The sequence below is a fragment of the Manis javanica genome, chromosome 4, assembly GCF_040802235.1.
Source record: "Manis javanica isolate MJ-LG chromosome 4, MJ_LKY, whole genome shotgun sequence".
Classification (NCBI taxonomy): domain Eukaryota; kingdom Metazoa; phylum Chordata; class Mammalia; order Pholidota; family Manidae; genus Manis; species Manis javanica.
Genome location: NC_133159.1, coordinates 79,257,152 through 79,276,830, shown reverse-complemented (window position 1 = coordinate 79,276,830; position 19,679 = coordinate 79,257,152). Strand labels below are relative to the sequence as shown.

At 37.5% G+C, this 19,679-nt stretch overlaps 1 protein-coding gene across 2 annotated transcripts in view; it reads right to left on the bottom strand.

Annotated features, from left to right (window-relative positions):
* DR1 (down-regulator of transcription 1) overlaps positions 1 to 15,441 on the bottom strand; it is a 35,836-nt gene extending 20,395 nt beyond the window's left edge. The window contains exon 1 of one of the 2 annotated variants that reach the window (XM_073234303.1): positions 14,531 to 15,441. In XM_073234303.1, the coding sequence (XP_073090404.1) occupies positions 14,531 to 14,750 (220 nt within the window). In that variant the 5' untranslated portion in view covers positions 14,751 to 15,441. The remainder of the gene's footprint in view (positions 1 to 14,530) is intronic. The other variant, XM_073234302.1, reaches the window with a different exon arrangement.
* Positions 15,442 to 19,679: the final 4,238 nt, after the last annotated feature.

The window sequence follows — 19,679 nt, the reverse complement described above, 5'->3', positions numbered from 1 at the left end:
TAAGAAAATACAAAAGGGTGATAGAACACAGCTTTCCCCTCACCTATGAAACTTTGGGTTTTGGGAGGGGACACTAGGAGGTTTTTCTTTCTAATAATTTTACCCATTTTAGAGTTTCCCAGCAACTTTCTGGATGGCTAAGACAAAAATATTTTATCAACTTTCTTATTATTAGGATACAAATTAGTTAAAATTTACAGAACCATTTCAAGGCACAGGCCCTCACTTTTCCTTTCCTTTCTAATTTTTTAAAAACCTAAGTATTTCCTATGAGAAAAAAAGAGGTCCAATGTAAGAACATATGGTTTTCTCAAGAAAACATTTGTCCTGTACCACTCATAGTAAATCAAACATCATTAAGTCAGTCACTTTCTCAAAGAATACAAAAAAGCAAATATTTTTAATGTATTTGTTAATAACATATTTTGTGCCATTTGGCTTAGAAAAAGGGTAGCAACACATGCTTCAAGTTCCAGTAGGACAGGATGAAAGACTAGATTAAAGTTCTTTTGTGTAATACACCAACAGGAAACTATTTTTACCAAAGACTCTCAAACTGCCAACTTTAAGAAATACTAGTGGAAATAACTTATAAAATTCAGCATTTTTATTCAGCCAAAAGTTTCCCTTGAAAACAAAACTTAACATGAAGCACTATAAAAACATATTTCAAATAATGTGGTAGAAAAACTGGGATAAAGGAAGAATGTAAGGATAGAATAAGCTTTAACAAAAAACTCTCTCTCTAAATTTTTTCACATTTAGAAACAAAATTTTACAAGAAAATAATACAGTCTCTAAATGTCTCCTGTAATCCAAAAGATAAAGTATAAAATTTCCTTTTGGCTGGTAGTATTAAAGTTATATTTTATAGATTTTTACATGTTGACTAATAACCCAAAGGCATATTTTGTTTTCTGAGACAATAATGAAATAAAAGTGGTAAAAACACAATAAATTAATCTAACTTAGTTCACCAATTCTTGCAGTATTTTAACAATTATGATGAAACAGAATGTCCTTAGTAAAGATGCCCTGAATTCTAACTTGAGGGATTTGCACTTCAGGGAGAATACCAAATATACATTCCCAGGTAAACTGGCCTTGAGACATTTTGAATGACTTTCAACTTTACTTCAAATTCAAATGTTAAAGCTGTTTGCATTAATCTTCTTAGGAATAATCTGATGCTAAAAAGCAAGCACAGTACTTGGATTTTAATCAATTTACTGATCCCTGCTCTGCCCACCAAAACACTTCTGTAAAGCATTCTGAATTCTGTACATTAAATTAACCACCATATAATTCTTGGCCCTAAAGAGCTTGGGGCATTGTGCAAAATTAAGTGAAGATCAGTAGCCTGCAATTTTTACTTGAACTGACAGATTATTTTTCAAGTGTTAATGCAAGAAGACAAAATTTTTATCTTTTCTCTTTTTTAAAGGTACAAGCATAGCAGTCTTTTCAATAATACTGGCTGGAGACAATACCAAAAGAAATCAAAGTAATGGCTTATGGTTTCCCATCACATTCTGAAGAAAGTTTTACTTCCTTAGCCCTACTCTGAAGTTCCCAGCATCTAGCCCCACCTACTTTCCCAGCTTCATTTTTTGCCAGTAAGTCCCTGCATACTTAGGCTAAACCTGACTGCTTAATGTTTTCCAACAGGCACCAGTTTTCGACATTCATGCTGACAGTAATGCATTAAAGGTCCAGATCAAACTCTACCTTCAAATTAAATTTGCCTGATCCTGCAAGACAGAAGTAATCTCCCCTTTCTGAAATCAGATAGAGGTAGAATTTGAACTTGGTTGTCTCTGTATTTGTATAATCTTGGATATGTTGCTTAACACCTCTAAGCTTCAGTTTTCCCTCTCTAAAATGAGAATAGCACCTATTTTATACTATCTTCCTAGAAACCAGAAAGTATAGCAGTTAAGCATGGAAGCCCTAAAGCTGCCAGGGATTAACCTCCAGCTCGGCCTAATATTAGCTGTGTGAACTTAGACAAGTTCCTTTACCTCTGTGGCTCTAACACAAGAATAACATATCTACATCTCATCCAATCTGGTTGCTGTGAAGAATAAATGAATTAATATTAACAAAAAGCTTAGAACAGAGGCTGGTCAACTGAAAGAGCAAAAAAAAGTATTCATTATTTAATTTGTATTAGTTCTAGGGTTGTAGGTATAAACAATTATTCTATGATATTTAACATAGTGTCTAGCATATGAGTCACTTACTGACTTGAACTATGTATTTTTTCCTTTATTTTTTTCTCTTACACTTAAAAGAGTACCCTACTAATTGTGTAGACCTAAAAAAATGTACAGCCATGCATTATCACACTTAACTTCAAGAACAAGTATATTTATAATATAAAATACTAAATTTACAAAATACATAAATCAACAAAATGGAGACAACTCTTCAAAATGTCATGAACCACTGGATTAGACATTTAAAAAATCCAATCCAAACTACCTTTAACCATGCAAGGTTTAGGTTAAAAATTTAAAAAACAAACAAAAAAAACCCTAAGCCCAAACCCTCAACTTTAAGAACATTGAAGGTTGAAAACACTACTATAAAAAACACTTCAAGTAAATCCAAGTTTACTATTTAATATTATTCAAAGGGCTGCTTTGAATACTATACTCTCAATACATTGGTTCAACAGGTGCAGCCATAAATTTAATTTCAAAAACTGCACTGATTTCAATACAAATTTTATACCCAAATGGCTAACATATCAATAACTGGGTATAGTATCTTCTAAACAGGGAGATATTTTACATCATTTTGGTGCTCATTGTCATTTCACACAAAGGAGAACCTTAAAGGATAAGGTAAATGGCTCATAAGCATGGCCACCATTTACACTTGTACAAGTTGTTCAGTGCACAACAGTATCCTATCCAAGGAGAGCCATTCATAGATTTGTAAACATCATAGATGCTTAATTTGATCCTGCAAGGCTAAGTGACAAGTGAACAGGTAAAATGTCTTGAAGCAGTCCAGTTCATTAAACTCACTACTAAAAAACCCATCATAGATTTGTACGCTCATTATGGTACTTTCTCTGGCAGATGTTGGTAAAGGTTACATTTTTAAGGAAGGAGTGCCTTTTTCTAATTTATATAAAGGGACTTCATGGACTGTTGATTGCCCTAGCTCTAGAAGGACCTCAGAGTAAAAGACCTAAAATAAAAATAATTTTCTAAAAATTTGTGGGTAAAACACACATACCACTTGTTCCTCAGATGTCTGTCTGCTACCCTCTGCTATCTATCTTAAGACTATACCCAGAAAAGTACATGGTATATTGGGATAAGAAAAAAAAAATTCTAGCACATTTTTTCAATTTGAAAGACAGATGCATCTAACAAAGACAGCCACTTTTAAAAAAAGGTAAAAACTTCCACACAGAAACAATAATTTTAATACAGGCTTATCTTATTTTACAAAAGCTTCATAATCCTGAAAGTTCTGACATAATAAAAATTTGTGTGAATTGCTTTGTATGCATGTTTTTCATGTAAAAAATTAAAACATTTAAGATAGCATTCTCTTATTTCTCTTTTCTTTTGTATGCTGGGGGAAAGAGGGTGATGTAACTCACTTAAAATACATTAAGAGGATGTAGGCCAAAGTGACTTCTTGGTTCACTGGTCTGGCAAGTTTCTGAAGACCCTGAAGAACTATGTCCCCTATGGTATCACTACTCCTGGAAATATGGGACAACAATGAAGAGACTGATGCAGAGTAGGAGTCAAATATCATTCATCTTTGTAACCTTAGCAGTATCCAGCACAATGCAAAGGACATAGTAGTATTCAAAAGTAATTTTTGAGTGGCAAAAGAAAAACAAAAACAAAAGATATAGCAAGTTTAAGGAAAAATGGTAAAATCCTACCTTGACATAAAGAACAGTTAACACTAGAGGATTAAATATGGCGGTGTGAGAGGAGAAACAGAGGCTTCCTCCTAAAACTGTATACAATTAGAAAATATAGTTGGTGTAACTAATCCTGAGAGAGCAACAGGAAAGAGGACAGCGCGAGACTGCACACACCTGGAGAAAAGAGCAGACCTCACGAAACAGGGTAACTACCAAAGCTGTGGCCCAGCGGGACCCAAGTCCTTCCCCAACCCCAGCTCACAGGCAGGAGGAAGAGAAACAGAGCGGGGAGAGAGTGGAAGGCCTGGGACTGCTGAATACCTAGCTCCGGAGATCTGCTCTGGGAGCACAAACATACATTTCATGGTGCTTTCATGGTACTCGCATGATTACCGGGTTGGAAAGCTAATAAAGGCAGAATTCCTGGAGAGACTGAGATTCCAGCCACTTGTGGAAAGCAGGGATCCATATCCGGCTGCTCTGGGACAAAAGCTTATACCTGTTTGCTCGGCCCACTGGTTAAGGCAGTGGAGACAGGCACAGCAGCCAGGAGGAAGGGAAAAGCTCTTTCCTCCCCTCAGGCACCAATACCGCCCCCCTACAACCCCCGACATTGCTTCAGGGGCTGAGCAGCTCCAGAGTAGAGCTTCTGGACACTAGAGGGCGCCATATACAAATATGAAACGCCAAAGGCACCTGGTCCAGAGTAAAATTAATATAACTCCGGAGAAAGATTTAAATGACATGGACCTCATGACTCTTCCTGAAAGGGAGTTCAAAATAAAAATCATCAACATGCTAATGGAGGTACAGAAAGATATCCAAGAACTCAGGAGTGAATTCAGGTCAGAGATCCAATCGCTGAAGAGCATGATAGAGGGTATTAAAAGCAGGTTGGATACAGTGGAGGGGACGATAAATGAAGTAGAAACTAGAAAAGAGGAATACAAAGAAGTTGAGGCACAGAGAGAAAAAGGATCTCTAAGAATGAAACAATATTGAGAGAACTGTGTGACTAATCCAAATGGAACAATATTCGCATTATAGGGATACCAAAGGAAGAAGAGAGAAAGGGATAGAAAGTGTCTTTGAGGAGGTAGCTGCTGAAAACTTCCCCAATCTGGGGAAGGAGATAGTCTCTGAGGCCATGGAGATCCACAGATCTCCCAACACAAAGGATCCAAGGAAGACAACACCAAAGACATATAGTAATAAAATTGGCAAAGATCAAGGATAAGGATAGACTATTAAAAGCAGCCAGAGAGAGAAATAAGATCACATACAAAGCCCATCAGACTAACATCAGACTTGTCAGCAGAAACCTTACAGGCCAGAAGGGAGTGGGACAATGTGTTTAATTCAATGAAGCAGAAGGGCCTGGAACCAAGATAACTTTATATGGCAAGATTATCATTTAAACTTGAAGGAGGGATTAAACAATCTCCAGATAAGCAAAAGCTGAGAGAGTTTACCTCCCAAAAACCATCTCTACAGTCTATTTTGGAGGGACTGCTATAGATGCAAGTGTTCCTAAGGTTTAATAGCTGTCACCAGAAGAAATAAAACCACAGTAAAGAAAGTAGAACAGCTAAGCAAATGCAAAATTAAATTAACTATTCCCAAAGTCAATCAAGGGATAGACAAAGAATACAGAGTATGATATCTAATATATAAAGAATGGAGGAGGAAGAAAAAGGAGGAGAGAAAGAAAAGAACCTTTAGATTGTGTTTGTAACAGCATCTTAAGTGAGTTAAGTTAGACTCTTAGATAGTAAGGAAGTTAACCTTGAACCTTTGGTAACCACGAATCTAAAGCCTGCAATGGCAATAAGTACATACCTATCAATAATCACCCTAAATGTAAATGGACTGAATGCACCAATCAAAAGACAGAGAGTCACTGAATGGATAAAAAAACAAGAACCACCTATATGCTGCCTGCAAGAGACTCACTTTAAACCCAAAGGCATGCACAGACTAAAAGTGAAGGGATGGAAAAAGATATTTCATGCAACTAACAGAGAGAAAAAAGCAGGAGTTGCAATACTTGTATCAGACACATCACAGACTTCAAAACACAGAAACAAGAGACAAAGAAGGACACCAAATAATGATAAAGTGGTCAATCCAACAAGAAGATATAACCATTATAAATATCTATGCACCCAACACAGGAGCATCGACATACGTGAAACAAATACTAACAGAATTAAAAGGGGAAATAGAATGCAATGCATTCATTCTAGACTTCAACACTCCACTCACGCTGAAGGACAGATCAACCACACAGAAAAGAAGTAAGGACACAGAGGCACTGAACAACACATTAGAACAGATGGACCTAACAGACATCTACAGAACGCTACACCCAAAAGCAACAGTATACACAGTCTTCTCAAGTGCACATGGAACATTTTCAAGAATAGATCATATACTAGGCCACAAAAAGAGTCTCAGTAAATTCAAAAATACTGAAATTTCACCAACCAGTTTCTCAGACCACAAAGCTATGAAACTAGAAATAAATTATGCAAAGAAAATGAAAAATCCCACAAATACATGGAAGCTTCACATGCTCCTAAGTAACCAATGGATCAACGACCAAATAAAAACAGAGATCAAGCAATATATGGAGACAAATGACAACAATAATTCACCACCACAAAATCTGTGGGATAGAGCCAAGGTCATGCTAAGAGGAAAGTACATTGCAATACAGGCCTACCTCAAGAAAGAAGAACAATCCCATATAAGCAGTCTAAACTCACAATTAATGAAATTAGAAAACAACAAATGAGGCCCAAAGGCAGTAGAAGGCGGGACATAATAAAGATTAGAGCAGAAATAAATAAAATAGAGAAGAATAAAACAATAGAATCAGTGAAAGCAAGAGCTGGTTCTTCGAGAAAATAAACAAAATAGATAAACCCCTAGCTAGACTTCTCAAGAAAAAAAGAGAGTTTACACACATCAATGGAATCAGAAATGAGAAAGGTAAAAGCACTACGGACACCAAAGAAATACAAAGAATTGTTAGAGACTACTATGAGAATCTATATGCTAACAAGCTGGAAAACCTAGAAGGAATGGACAACTTTCTAGAAAGATACAACCTTCCAAGGCTGACCAAGAAAGAAACAGAAAATCGGAATAGAGCAATTACCAGCAACGAAATTGAACTGGTAATCAAAAGCCTACCTAAGAACAAAGATCTTGGACCAGATGACTTCACCGCTGAATTTTATCAAACATTTAGTGAAGACCTAATACCCACTCTTCTTAAAGTTTTCCAAAAAATAGAAGAGGAGGGAACACTTTCAAACTCATTCTATGAGGCCAACATCATTCTAATATCAAAACCAGGCAAAGACACCACACAAAAAAAGAAAATTATAGATCAATATCCCTGATGAATATACATGCAAAAATACTCAACAAAATATTAGCAAACCAGATTCAAAATTACATCAAAAAGATCATCCATCATGGTCAAGTTGGATTTATGCCAGGGATGCAAGGATGGTACAACATTCGAAAATCCATCAACATCATCTACCACATCAACAAAAAGAAGGACAAACAACCACATAATCATCTCCATAGATGCTGAAAAAGCATTTGACAAAATTCAACATCCATTCATGATAAAAACTGTCAGCAAAATGAGTATAGAGGGCAAGTACCTCAACATAATAAAGACCATATATGACAAACCCACAGCCAACATTATACTTAACAGCGATAAGTTGAAAGCTTTTCCTTTAAGATCGGGAAAAACACAAGGATGCCCACTCTCCCCATTTCTATTCAACATAGTACTGGAGGTCCTAGCCATGGCAATCAGACAGCACAAAGAAATAAAAGGCATCCAGATTGGCAAGGAAGAAGTTAAACTGTCCCTGTTTGCAGATGACATTATATTGTACATAAAAAACCCTAAAGAATCCACTCCAAAACTACTAGATCATATCTGAATTCAGCAAAGTTGCAGGATACAAAATTAATACACAGAAATCTGTGGCATTCCTACATACTAAGAATGAACAAGCAGAGAGAGAGAAATCAGGAAAACAATTTCATTCACAATTGCATCAAAAAGAATAAAATACCTAGGAATAAACCTAACCAAGGAAGTGAAAGACCTATACTCTGAAAACTACAAGACACTCATGAGAGAAATTAAAGAAGATACCAATAAATTGAAACACATCCTGTGCTTATGGAGAGGAAGAATTAATACTGTCAAAACGGCCATCCTACCTAAAGCAATCTATAGATTCAATGCAATTCCTATCAAAATACCAACAGCATTCTTCAACGAACTAGAGAAAATCGTCCTAAAATTCACATGGAACCACAAAAGACCTCGAATAACCAAAGCAGTCCTGAGAAGGAAGAATAAAGCACGGGGAATTAGGCTCCCCAACTTCAAGCTCTACTACAAAGCCACACTAATCAAGACAATTTGGTACTGGCACAAAAACAGACCCATAGACCAATGGAACAGACTAGAGAGCCCTGATATAAACCCAACTACATACGGTCAATTAATATATGATAAAGGAGCCATGGACATACAATGGGGAAATGACAGCCTCTTCAACAGCTGCTGTTGGCAAAACTGGTCAGGTACATGCAAGAGAATGAAACTGGATTATTGTGAAACTATAAAACTCTTAGAAGACAAGATAGGCAAACATGTCATGAATATAAGCATGAGCAACTTTTTCCTGAATACATCTCGTCGAGAAAGAGAAACAAAAGCAAAAATGAACTCAAGGGTCTACATCAAACTAAAAAGTTTTTGTACTGCAAAGGACATCATTAACAAAACAAAAAGGCATCCTACAGTACGGGAGAATATATTTGTAAATGACATATCTGACAAGGGGTTAACATTCAAAATATATAAAGAACTTACACACCTCTGCACCCAAAAAGCAAATAACCCGATTAACAAATGGACAGAGGATATGAAGAGACAGTTCTCCAAAGAAGAAATTCAGATGGCCCACAGACACATGAAAAGATGCTGCACATCACTAATCATCAGGGAAATGCAAATTAAAACCACAATGAGATATCACCTCACACCAGTAAGGATGGCGAACATTGAAACGACTGAGAACAACAAATGTTGGTGAGGATGCAGAGAAAGGGGAACCCTCCTACACTGCTGGTGGGAATGTAAGCTAGTTCAACCATTGTGGAAAGCAATATGGAGGTTCCTCAAAAAACTAAAAATAGAAATACCATTTGACCCAGGAATCCCACTCCTTGGAATATACCCAAAGAATACAACTTCTCAGATTCAAAAAGACATATGCACCCCTATGTTCATCGCAGCACTTTTTACAATAGCCAAGATATGGAAGCAACCTGAGTGTCCGACAGTAGATGAATGGATAAAGAAGAGGTGGTACATATACACAATGGAATACTATTCAGCCATAAGAAAGAAACAAAGCCTACCATTTGCAACAACATGGATGGAGCTGGAGGACATTATGCTCAGTGAAATAAGCCAGGCGGAGAAAGACAAATGCCAAATGATTCCCCTCATTTGTGGAGTATAACAATGAGGCAAAACTGAAGGAACAAAATGGCAACAGACTCAGAGACTCCAAGAATGAACTAGTGGTTACCAAAGGGGAGGGGTGTCGGAGGGCAGGTGGGGAGAAGGGGACTGAGGGGTATTATGTTTAATACACATGGTGTGGGGGATCACGGGGAAAACAGTGTATCACAGAGAAGCGACATAGTGGATCTCTGGTAACTTGCTGCACTGATGGACAGTGACTGCATTGGGGTATGTGTGGGGACTTGATAATATGGGTAAATGTAGTAACCACATTGTTTTTTCATGTGAAACCTTCATAAGAGTGTATATCAATTATACCTTAATGAAAAATTTAATTTAAAAAAATCCTACCTTAAAGATACCTCAAGACAAATGCTGGGCATAGAAGCCACAGGGCATAAATCTGCAAAAAAGTAAAAAGCTAACCTTTTCAAATAATATTGCTTCTCTCTCACTTGCCAACTTTACATTTCCCTGTATGGCCCCGGAAGATGACCGCTTAGCCAGAGTCGGGTAAGATTCCTCAAGGGAGGAACAACCTAAGACAGGCACAGTCGCAGGGGGGCCATCAGGTGAGAAATTGGGGATCAACAGAGGTGAGGCTTAGAACCTCACCCCCCCTGTTTTGAGAGAAATCTTCTGCATCCGTGGATGTTTTGTTGCCCTTGTCTAGCTTGGATTAATACTTAGTCTAAAGGCACACACCCGATCATCTACATTTGCCCTTACAGCACTAAACTATGTTTTCTACCTTTATCTTGCATCTACCTACCATTTCAGCATTTTATTAAAAATAATAATAATAATAATAATAATAATAAGGGAGAAATGTGGGATTCACATATAAATCAAGTATAAAAATAAAATGAATAATCATAATTGACCTGATTGTTTATAGTTCATGATGCGTGATCAAAACCGAAAGTTTCTGTGATGACTGCCCTTGCACTGTTCACCATGTAAGAACTTATTCACTATGTAAGAACTTGCTCACCATGTAAAAACTTGTTCGTTATGCTTCAGAAGATTGGAGACTGTTGAGAATTAGGCTTGGGGTTGATTAATGATTGTGCATTGAGTCCCCTTTACAGAATTTTATTGTTGTTAACAACTATATGATAATAAATATGAGAGATGCCCTCTCAAAAAAAAAACCCCACAAAATTTATAAAAAAAAAAAATCCTACCTTGACAAGCACCTGTTTATGTGATAAAATGTGCAATGCAAATTACATATGCCCCTTCTGGAAAAGTATCAGTCTGGATGATTATTTAGGCAATACAATATCATTCTCATTCTCATTATTATTATAACTTCTCTGTAATCATTCAGATGCTCTCATTTCAAAAACACTTCACATCCACTTTTCAAAATAGACTGTGGTTTAGGCATGAGAGCAAAGCTACTTAAAGTATGGTCCATGAACTTGTGCCAGGACTGCTTGTAATGGTGTACTATGAGATAAGTATGGCGATTCAAAGTAACCATTTCAGAACCTTCACAGCAAACTGTAGACTATGTGAGGGGATAGACGTGTTAGCTAACTTTACTGTGGTAATTATTTCACAATATGTATGTATCTCAAGTCATTACTTGTAGATCTTCAGTTTACACAATGTTATATGTCAATTATACCTCAATAAAGCTGGGAAAAAAAGAAACTCAGCAGCAATTTGACAGTAATTTTTTGGACATTGAATCTAATAATAAAAAATCTAACTTTTACTTTAGTCTCTTTTTGTCGTTGTTTTTCTAGCAATTCATTTTTATTGTATTTTACAAAAGTTACCAGTGCAAGAGAGACTTTTACAAGTCCTTCAACTCAATTGCTGAAGAAGCTAATCCTCAGACTTCAAACTTTCACTACCTTCAGTTACTATTCTCATAAATGTGGGGGGAAAAAATTAGAAAGAGATTAAAAATGCAAAAAGAAAATAGCATCATTTAAAACATCCTTATTTTGCATTAACTGAGAAAAGCTGGTGTGATAAAATGCTCAGAATTATGTCTTTGATGTATGAACACCCCTTGCCCCTTCGGAACCTTATAAACAGAGTTCAACTCCAGATTTCTTTTGCATTAACTGAGAAAAGCTGGTGTGATAAAATGCTCAGAATTATGTCTTTGATGTATGAACACCCCTTGCCCCTTCGGAACCTTATAAACAGAGTTCAACTCCAGATTTCTTAGAATCTCATGTAAGATTCTCAAACCTTTCTGGTTCTCAATAACTGTAAGTTATACCTGAAACCATTAAGTATTATTTATACATAAATAGTGAAACCTTTAACTGATATGCCTAAGGCTGAAGACTTCCCAGTGTAGAAGTTGCAGCTCTTTACTTTCAATGTTAATTCTTTCCACAATGCAACAGAACATGTCAGAACTCATTTAAGAATGTGTTCACAGAAACCAGCAATGTAATAGAAGGAACACCTTTTATAGCTTAGAACACCCTCTATTTGTGTATCTGTGATCTTCAATGCCAAGTCTACTTTCTTAAACTCAAAATAAGCACAACATTTAGAAAAAAATTTTTTAAGATTTTTAACTAAGTTATAGTATTTCACAGATTCACTGGGAATAAAATTACTTTAACTGGCATTTTGCAAAACTGCCTGATAGGCTTAATTTGCTCCGGCAAGACTAAGTGACAAGTGAACAGGTTAAATGTCTTGAAGCAGTCCAGTTCATTAAACTTACTACTAAAAAACCCAAATTTCAACATGTGAGAATCATATCACTTTAAAATATACCCTACATTCCTAAATAATATATGCTGACAGAAAAGCATAGAAAATGTCTATCTACCATGATTTACCAAGCTTCCCAGAGTTAGTCTGTAAAAAACACACTTTAAAACACCTTAAGAATTTCCTTACGAAAATTTTAACCATTCAAAGCAGAAATTATTTTAAACAATTAAGCAATATGATATTATAAATGTTAAAAACCTATTACCCTAACTGGGCAGAATTTTGGACAAAATGGTTAAGTTCTTATCCACTTAATAATAGCAATGTTACAGGGAGAAAAAAGGTAAGTTTATAGGACTGTAACACGTCAATACATGATTTTTTAAAATTAGTAAGTCACCCTCAGTACACAAAGGAAAATGCTTTCACTGAAACTTTCTGACTCATACTTTGAACTGAGTTTAACATATTCCAAAGTTGAACTATTTAAGCATACCGCTTGCCACAGCTGTACTTTTATTCCATCATGTCAATCAGAAATCTAAATATATCCTAGAAAAGAATAAACTCTACCTAAGAAGACAGATTGTAATGTGTTATTAGATTTTTGGAACCATCCCACTATGGTGTAAACAAATGTTTAGGAGGCAGATCCTTTAGAAATTTTTTGCAACTTTCATTGAAAGGCAATGTTGATAAAAGATCCTTTTTCTTTTTGCTGAGTTGTAAAAGGAAATTATAGCTATCTGTGCTGGATAATCTTGTGAAACACTTATGACAACAACTGTACATACATGGTAAAAATAAAAATACAAGAGGAAAAAATAGATGACAACTTGGCTTTCACTTTACTTGCCAGAGTATTGAGCACACCAAACAAATAGAAAAAAAAAACACTAGCTTTAAAATCAAATATGCTTTTTCCTAGGGATTTTTTTTCTCCTTATGTACTGAAATGAAAATGGCAGAGTATATTTTAAATCTACCTTCCACACATTATTAAGGACCAAAAATGAGTCATTTATCCTTTTGTCAATGACAGTAAAATACTGGATATGATGAATATGAGCTTGACTTCAGAATAACAGGACAGTCAACCCTTTACGAAGTTGAATTCTAAAAATAAAATAGTAGCCAACTTCCTGCCTACCAAAATTATTAAAATTAACCATGATTTTTTTTCCTGACTTCAAAAGCAGTCAAGAAATTGTTAGAATCTTAACTGGATAATTATAGAAGTCATCATTTCAAATTGAATGCAACTTTTTCAGAATAGTATATTTTAAGTTCTTCCCAAGACATTATGACTAGTAAATATGTCTCCCCATCCCTGAAACAAACCACTGGAATACAGTCCCCCAAATTCCTATTCCTGGACTAAATCCTTTCCAAGATAAGAAAGAAACTGTCAAAACATTGAGAAGTGCTGTTCAGTAAATAAAAGCTTAAGTGTATATACATCAAAATGGGAATGACAGGACAGCAAAACATCCCAAGAAAAAAAAAATCTTTTACAATATTTCAATCCAAGCCTTAAAATTTTTTCTCCATAGAACAAAACAAGCTACATGAAAGCAAAGTGGAAAAGGAAAAGGGAAAGGGAAAGGGGAGGAAAAAGGGGGGGGAAAGAAAGGAAAAGAACAAAAAGGGAAGGAAAAGGGAAGAAGGAAGAAAAAGAAAAAGGAAAGAAAGGAAGGAAGGGAGATTGATTAAAGAACGTTTACCCTTTACTTAACAGAACAGAACTGGACTGCTTTGGTAACTTGAACTTAAGACCATTAAACCATCTTTAAAGCAAGCAGAAAATATACTCTCTTTATTCAATACCGATAAACCACAACGTTGAACACGTTCATATTAAGAATATTTTGTATTCATGTGTTCAGCAAATCCATCTTTTCCTCTACATCTTTTTCCTTTACATTGGTAAAAAGGTCGAGTGGGAAGGGGTGCTGTCTTCACTTACGCTTGAAGTTTCTGTCTGAATATTAGTTTTCTCAGGGAAAACTTCTGGGTTCCTTTCTCATTTGTCACGATCTAGGTTCCACTTTAGGCAGGCAAAATTCTTGTGGCTTTGTGTGGCTGTAAACTGAGACCACTACTAATACTTTTATCTCTGGGGGATGTTAGCTGACCTAAATGTTTGCAATCCTTAGTTATATTCTCTGGATGAAAAGTAGCCCGAAAATAATACACAGGGGTTTTCTTAAACCTGCTTCTACATGCGCGTGGCTTTTTCATTTACCAGTTCTTACCAGGGTTGAGGAACGAAGGCTTTGACATGAACGGGTCACGTCATTAGCAGGCTGTCCTGCATCCCACTTAAACAAAATCCCACACGTACCACTTACCTTGTATGACATGCTCTGGTGAGATGGTCTTCTTTTCCGACTTATTGCAAATCTCATTGGCTTCAGAGGATATAAGGTGAATGAATTCAGTGCAGCAGTTCACCACCAGCTCCCGGGCATCGTTGGCCACCCGGACATTGGGTAGAGTCTCTTTGATCATCTTATTGATAGCAGCTCTGGGAATAGTGAGATCATCATCGTTGCCAGATGAGGAAGCCATCGTATTTTCGTATCTCTCGCGCCCCGACTTTTAAAAAGTCGCCAGCTCCGGTCCACTACTCCGCGAAGACTTTTCAAAAGGCCGCCCTCGGAGCGTGATCCCGGGAGTGCTAAGAGAAAGTGCAGAAAATGAAGGGGGCGAGGGCGGGGAGCACCCGTGTGTGTAAAATTCACGGCGAGGGTGGGGGTGAAAGTCGGGGGGCATAAGATTCTGGGGACAGCACTGCCCAGGTCGGGAAGGGGAATGCAAGGTGGTCCGGAAATTTGAGCACTGGGGAACCACCTTCGTGTCTCCTCAGAGGGGGGGATGCTGTCGCCTAAACAGTTCCCAGCGGCACCGAAGAGGCAAGGTCCAGGGCCACCGGCCTCGCCGAGGTATCAGGCGGACACCCAGAGAGCTTGGCTCTACAGAGCCGGCGCCCCCGCTGCCGCCGCCGCCGCCAGCAGCCGTTGCCACCGCCTCGGCCAAACCATCCTTCGGATACCCGCGCCGCTGCTCACAACATGTCGGCCCCAGTCGCTGCTGCCTGGGAACCAATACGGACAGAGCCAGGTACAAGGGGAGCGGCAGTGGCGCCGGATGTGGCCGTTTAGCCCAAACGCAGATCGTGGAAGCCGAAGCCGCGGCAACAGAGGTGCCTCCAGAGGCCAGAGAGGGTTTGCGGGAAACCTCTCCCGACACCCTTTGCGCTACCGGAAGCCTCACCCCCCCCACCAAGTCCCCTCCTCCATTCCAGACCGACTTCCGGGTGTGGCTGCCGCCCTTCCCCCACCCGCGCCGGCGGGACCCGCCTGTCCTCGCCGCCAGCAGCTTCCGCCTGCCGGCGTCTCAGCACGCGCCGCGAGATCCCGCCCCCTCGCAGAGCTCGTAGCCGTGCGAGTGTGCGCCTCGTGGTAACGGGACGACACCGGCACGCACTCCCTTGGGCTGAGGAGCCCGACTCAGGATGGGGTGCGTGGGTGGACGGCGAGGGTGGATCGCTTCTACTATCTCTCAACCTTATGAGATCTCGAAACTCTCTCCGATCCGTGTTTGGAGACAAAGAAGCGCCGGCTTGCGTTAAATGGCTCTCTTTGCAATTCCTTAACGAGGCCGAACTGGGGTTTGAAAGGACGAGGAACCAGGCCCGGAAGTTCCAGGAGAGCAATAGGGGGAAGCAGAACCCCGTGTACCTCTGCCTGCGTCGTCCGGAGGAAAAGCTTTTGATAATCTCATAAAGGTTATTCGGATCAAAGCTCAGTTTTATCTCGTTTTATGAGAAATGAAAGATTCAAAAGAAGTTACTTGCCCTCGTAATAGTCACTACTAATGGCTAAACTGGAAGCTAAAAGTAAGAGCCATCCTAGCTGAAATGCCTGGCATGCCCTGAGCCACGTTACGAAGTTCCGACTTAGCCCATTTTTCATTGCTCATTGGCTTCTTTGCGGTGGGGGCGAAGGGGGAAGTGTGTTAAAGTATCTTAATCAACTCTTATGTAGGCTTCTTAACAGGGTGACCAGTAGTATATCAACATGTGTGTCAAGTTCTTCACAAAAATTGCATTATTTTAAAAAACTTAAGTCTGTCATACTGTCATTTGGAAGAAGAGGCTATGTTATAAATGGGGGGGAGGTGTTGCAATTTCTAAAAAGTAAATGAGATATTTAAATCACTTTTGGCACGTTATTCAAATACTGTATATTCTTGATAGGACAGTACCTGGTTTGTTTGAGGTGTTTTCTTAAAATGTTTTATTTCAGTTTAAGAGCCTAGATGTGGCATCTCAAGGAGACCTTAAGTTAACTACACTTTTTTGTTATTTTTTCATTTATTTTCTCCAGTTGAAGGTTCTTTAATTTCTGAAGTGTAGATGCTTGTTTCTCAGCACTACTAAGTTTAGGACAAAATTTCTTTGATAAAGCAATATTTTAAAATTTTCTTCAAAATCAGAATATGAAACTGTTGGCTCAGATGTTTGCATTTCATGAAGTTTTTTTTTTTAAGGCAGTTTACTGTTAACTTAGTTGTCACATTGTCTGCATTTATCTTGGCTTTACCACTTTTATCAGTCTGAAAAAGCTAGCTAGTAAGAAGTATCCCCAGAGTTATCACATTGTCACTGACCCAAATCTTGTCTTTCCTGAATTTTTTTGTCAATAGGATAATTTTGCTTTTTCATGTAACATTTATGCTGTATCGGCTTACAGGCTTATGATAGATCTGTAGATAACACACTTTGTAGATAACTATTACACTACAGAGTTCTGTAGTAGTATAGGCATGTAATGTGTAGTAAAGAGACCTAGCTAGATTGCAGTCCCAGTTTTTTGTTACTTGAAACAGGTTATTCTGCAAGCCTCATTTTCTTCGATTAGAAATGAAAATACCCTCACAGAATTCAAAGTCAAATGAAACTGCATGTAAGAGCACTTTTAACATTATGAAGTATTACATAGATGTTAGTGTTTATTATTGTCATCTTTATCTGGTCTGGGCAGTCATTAACCAATAATAAACCATTTGTAATGTGGCTGAGAGAAAATTAAATGTAAACAGTAATGTGATATCATGAAATGTGATCATCTGGATCCCATACGGAAATATAGTACAATATATCCCTATTACAAATAGGCTTTTGAAAATGAGGATAATATCTCCTTAATAAGCTTTAAGAGTTTTAGAGAGAGTGTATGTATATGAAACATTTTTTCATGGTATCCCCAAATTCATGATACAAAAAGAAACAATAGAGCTATTTCTTATGATGAGTTAGGCTAACTCTATAGTAGTTATCTTAAAATGTGTTAATTCATAGATGCCCAGGTTTTCAGCCCAAATTACTGACAAAAGAACATTGGTAACTTGAAGCTCACCATTTAAAAAAGAAAGTAATAGTCTCCATTATGTTCATTTGTCATTGCTAACACACCAAGTGCTAGTTGATATGTTAGAAAACAACTAATATCTACTATATACTTTTGTGATTAGCACTGTGCTAAGTACTTTTACCTGTATTATTTAATCCTGAGAGCAGCTTTACTTGACAGATACTGGTTTACTCTCCATTTTACAGATAAGGAAAGTGAAGGTTAGAGAGGCTAAATAACTTCCCTGAAGTCAGTATAGCAGTCAGGATAAGCTAGATTGTGTTGCAAGAAAAAATAACCCCCAAATCTCAAAAGGTTTATTGATTGCTCATGTTATGGGTTCATCATGATTCAGCAAGGGTATTTAACACATAGTAACTACTCAAGAATCCACTGGAGTTGGGAAGAAACAATGAAGCAGCCTTGAAATACAGGCTCTTGACATGTGGAGATAAAGAAGAAAGTATTTGTGTTCAAAGTGAAAATGTAAAAATGGGGAGACAAATTGTTCTGGGAAGAGTGAGATCACCTTGAGAGAAGGAAAGCATTTGTTTTGTGTGGTAGTGAGAGAGAAGTGGGAGAGCCAAACACATGAAGGGACAGAAGTCATGAAGCAATAGAAGCCTAGAGGTAGAAGAAAAGGAGAGAAGTCAGTCAGATCAAGAGCAAGAGGAACTCTAGGGCCTTAAATACTCATATCAGAGAGCCTGAAAAAATAACTGGATCCCTAGAGTGTTGGTGTATTCTGCTTCTGAAAGAGACAGTAGGCCTCTGTGAAACAGTTTCCTATATATCTCTATTTCCTGTGTATCTTCATAATACTCTTCTAAAAATCCCATTTTTGTTCTACAGAACTTGAAAGAACCCAACTCCGTACACGAGCTTTAGCTTCAGGTCTGGATTTTATCCTCATTTCTGCCATTTACCTAACTGTAACTTGGGAGGGGTATTTAAGCCTTGTGTTGATTTTTCTCATCTGTAAGGATTACCCTCTATAAAACATGGGGAGTTTTAAAGAAACTTAAATGCTCAATAGTGGTAGTTGTTAAAAAATAAATTACAATTCTGGTTATTGCCCCTAGGAATAGAATAATGGGATTGAAAGGAAAGATGATTCCAAAAACTATTTCATAGAAAGAGATGGAAGAACCTGATAGTTTGGCTCCTAGAAAGTCTAGGAAACAGGCTATTCAAATACGATAGCAACATTTTTGGCCTCAGAAACTGGAATTAGGGTTTAGGGTAGTGTTAAAAATAACAAAATTGAAAGGGAGCAGTTTAGAAGAGATGAGTTTGCTTCTGCATGTTTGTGTTTGAGACAACAGTATGCATTTAAGGAAGTAATGCCCTGTAAGCTGTAGAAAGAGACAATAGCAGCTGATTCCTATATTCATTCAACAACTGAGTGTCTACTGTCCTAAGTATGGTGTGGGAGAAATAAAGATGCCTATAACATCCTCATTTTCAATACCCTACAGTTTTTTGGGAGAATCAGCATACAAACAAGGTAGAAATAAAATACTATGATAAACATACAAGCTAAGAGTTCAGAGGAAGGGGCAATTAACACACCAATTGTGAAGTTCAGAAGGATTCAATATTTTAATGAAACCTTGAAGAGTGAGTAGAATATTGATATGGAAGGAAAGAGTGTGCAGCTGAAGAAGAAACAAAAGTACATTGTATGAACTGGGAAAGTCATGTAGCCTAGAGTGGTTCTGTTCATACAGTTTGCAAAGAGGCATAGCAGGGTATGCCTGCTGGAAAATTAAGTTATGCCCAAAAGATAACAAATCAGGGCCTGTTAGGAATTACGTATGTTAGAAGTTTTAATATTAATTTTATTTTCACATAGCCATATAAAATGGCTCTTTTGACAGGGAGGAAAACAGTTTTAGAGACGTTTACTAATTTGTTCAAAGTTCTGCAGATAGTAATGGCACTGGAATTTGAAACCAAGTTGTTTAACTCCAAAGATTAGGCTATTTTCAATACAGTAATTCTCTGAATTTAAGAAAAAGTTTATTCATTTCAGCACTTTAAACATATAAAGCACTTTCACATGTACTTGATCTTTATTACT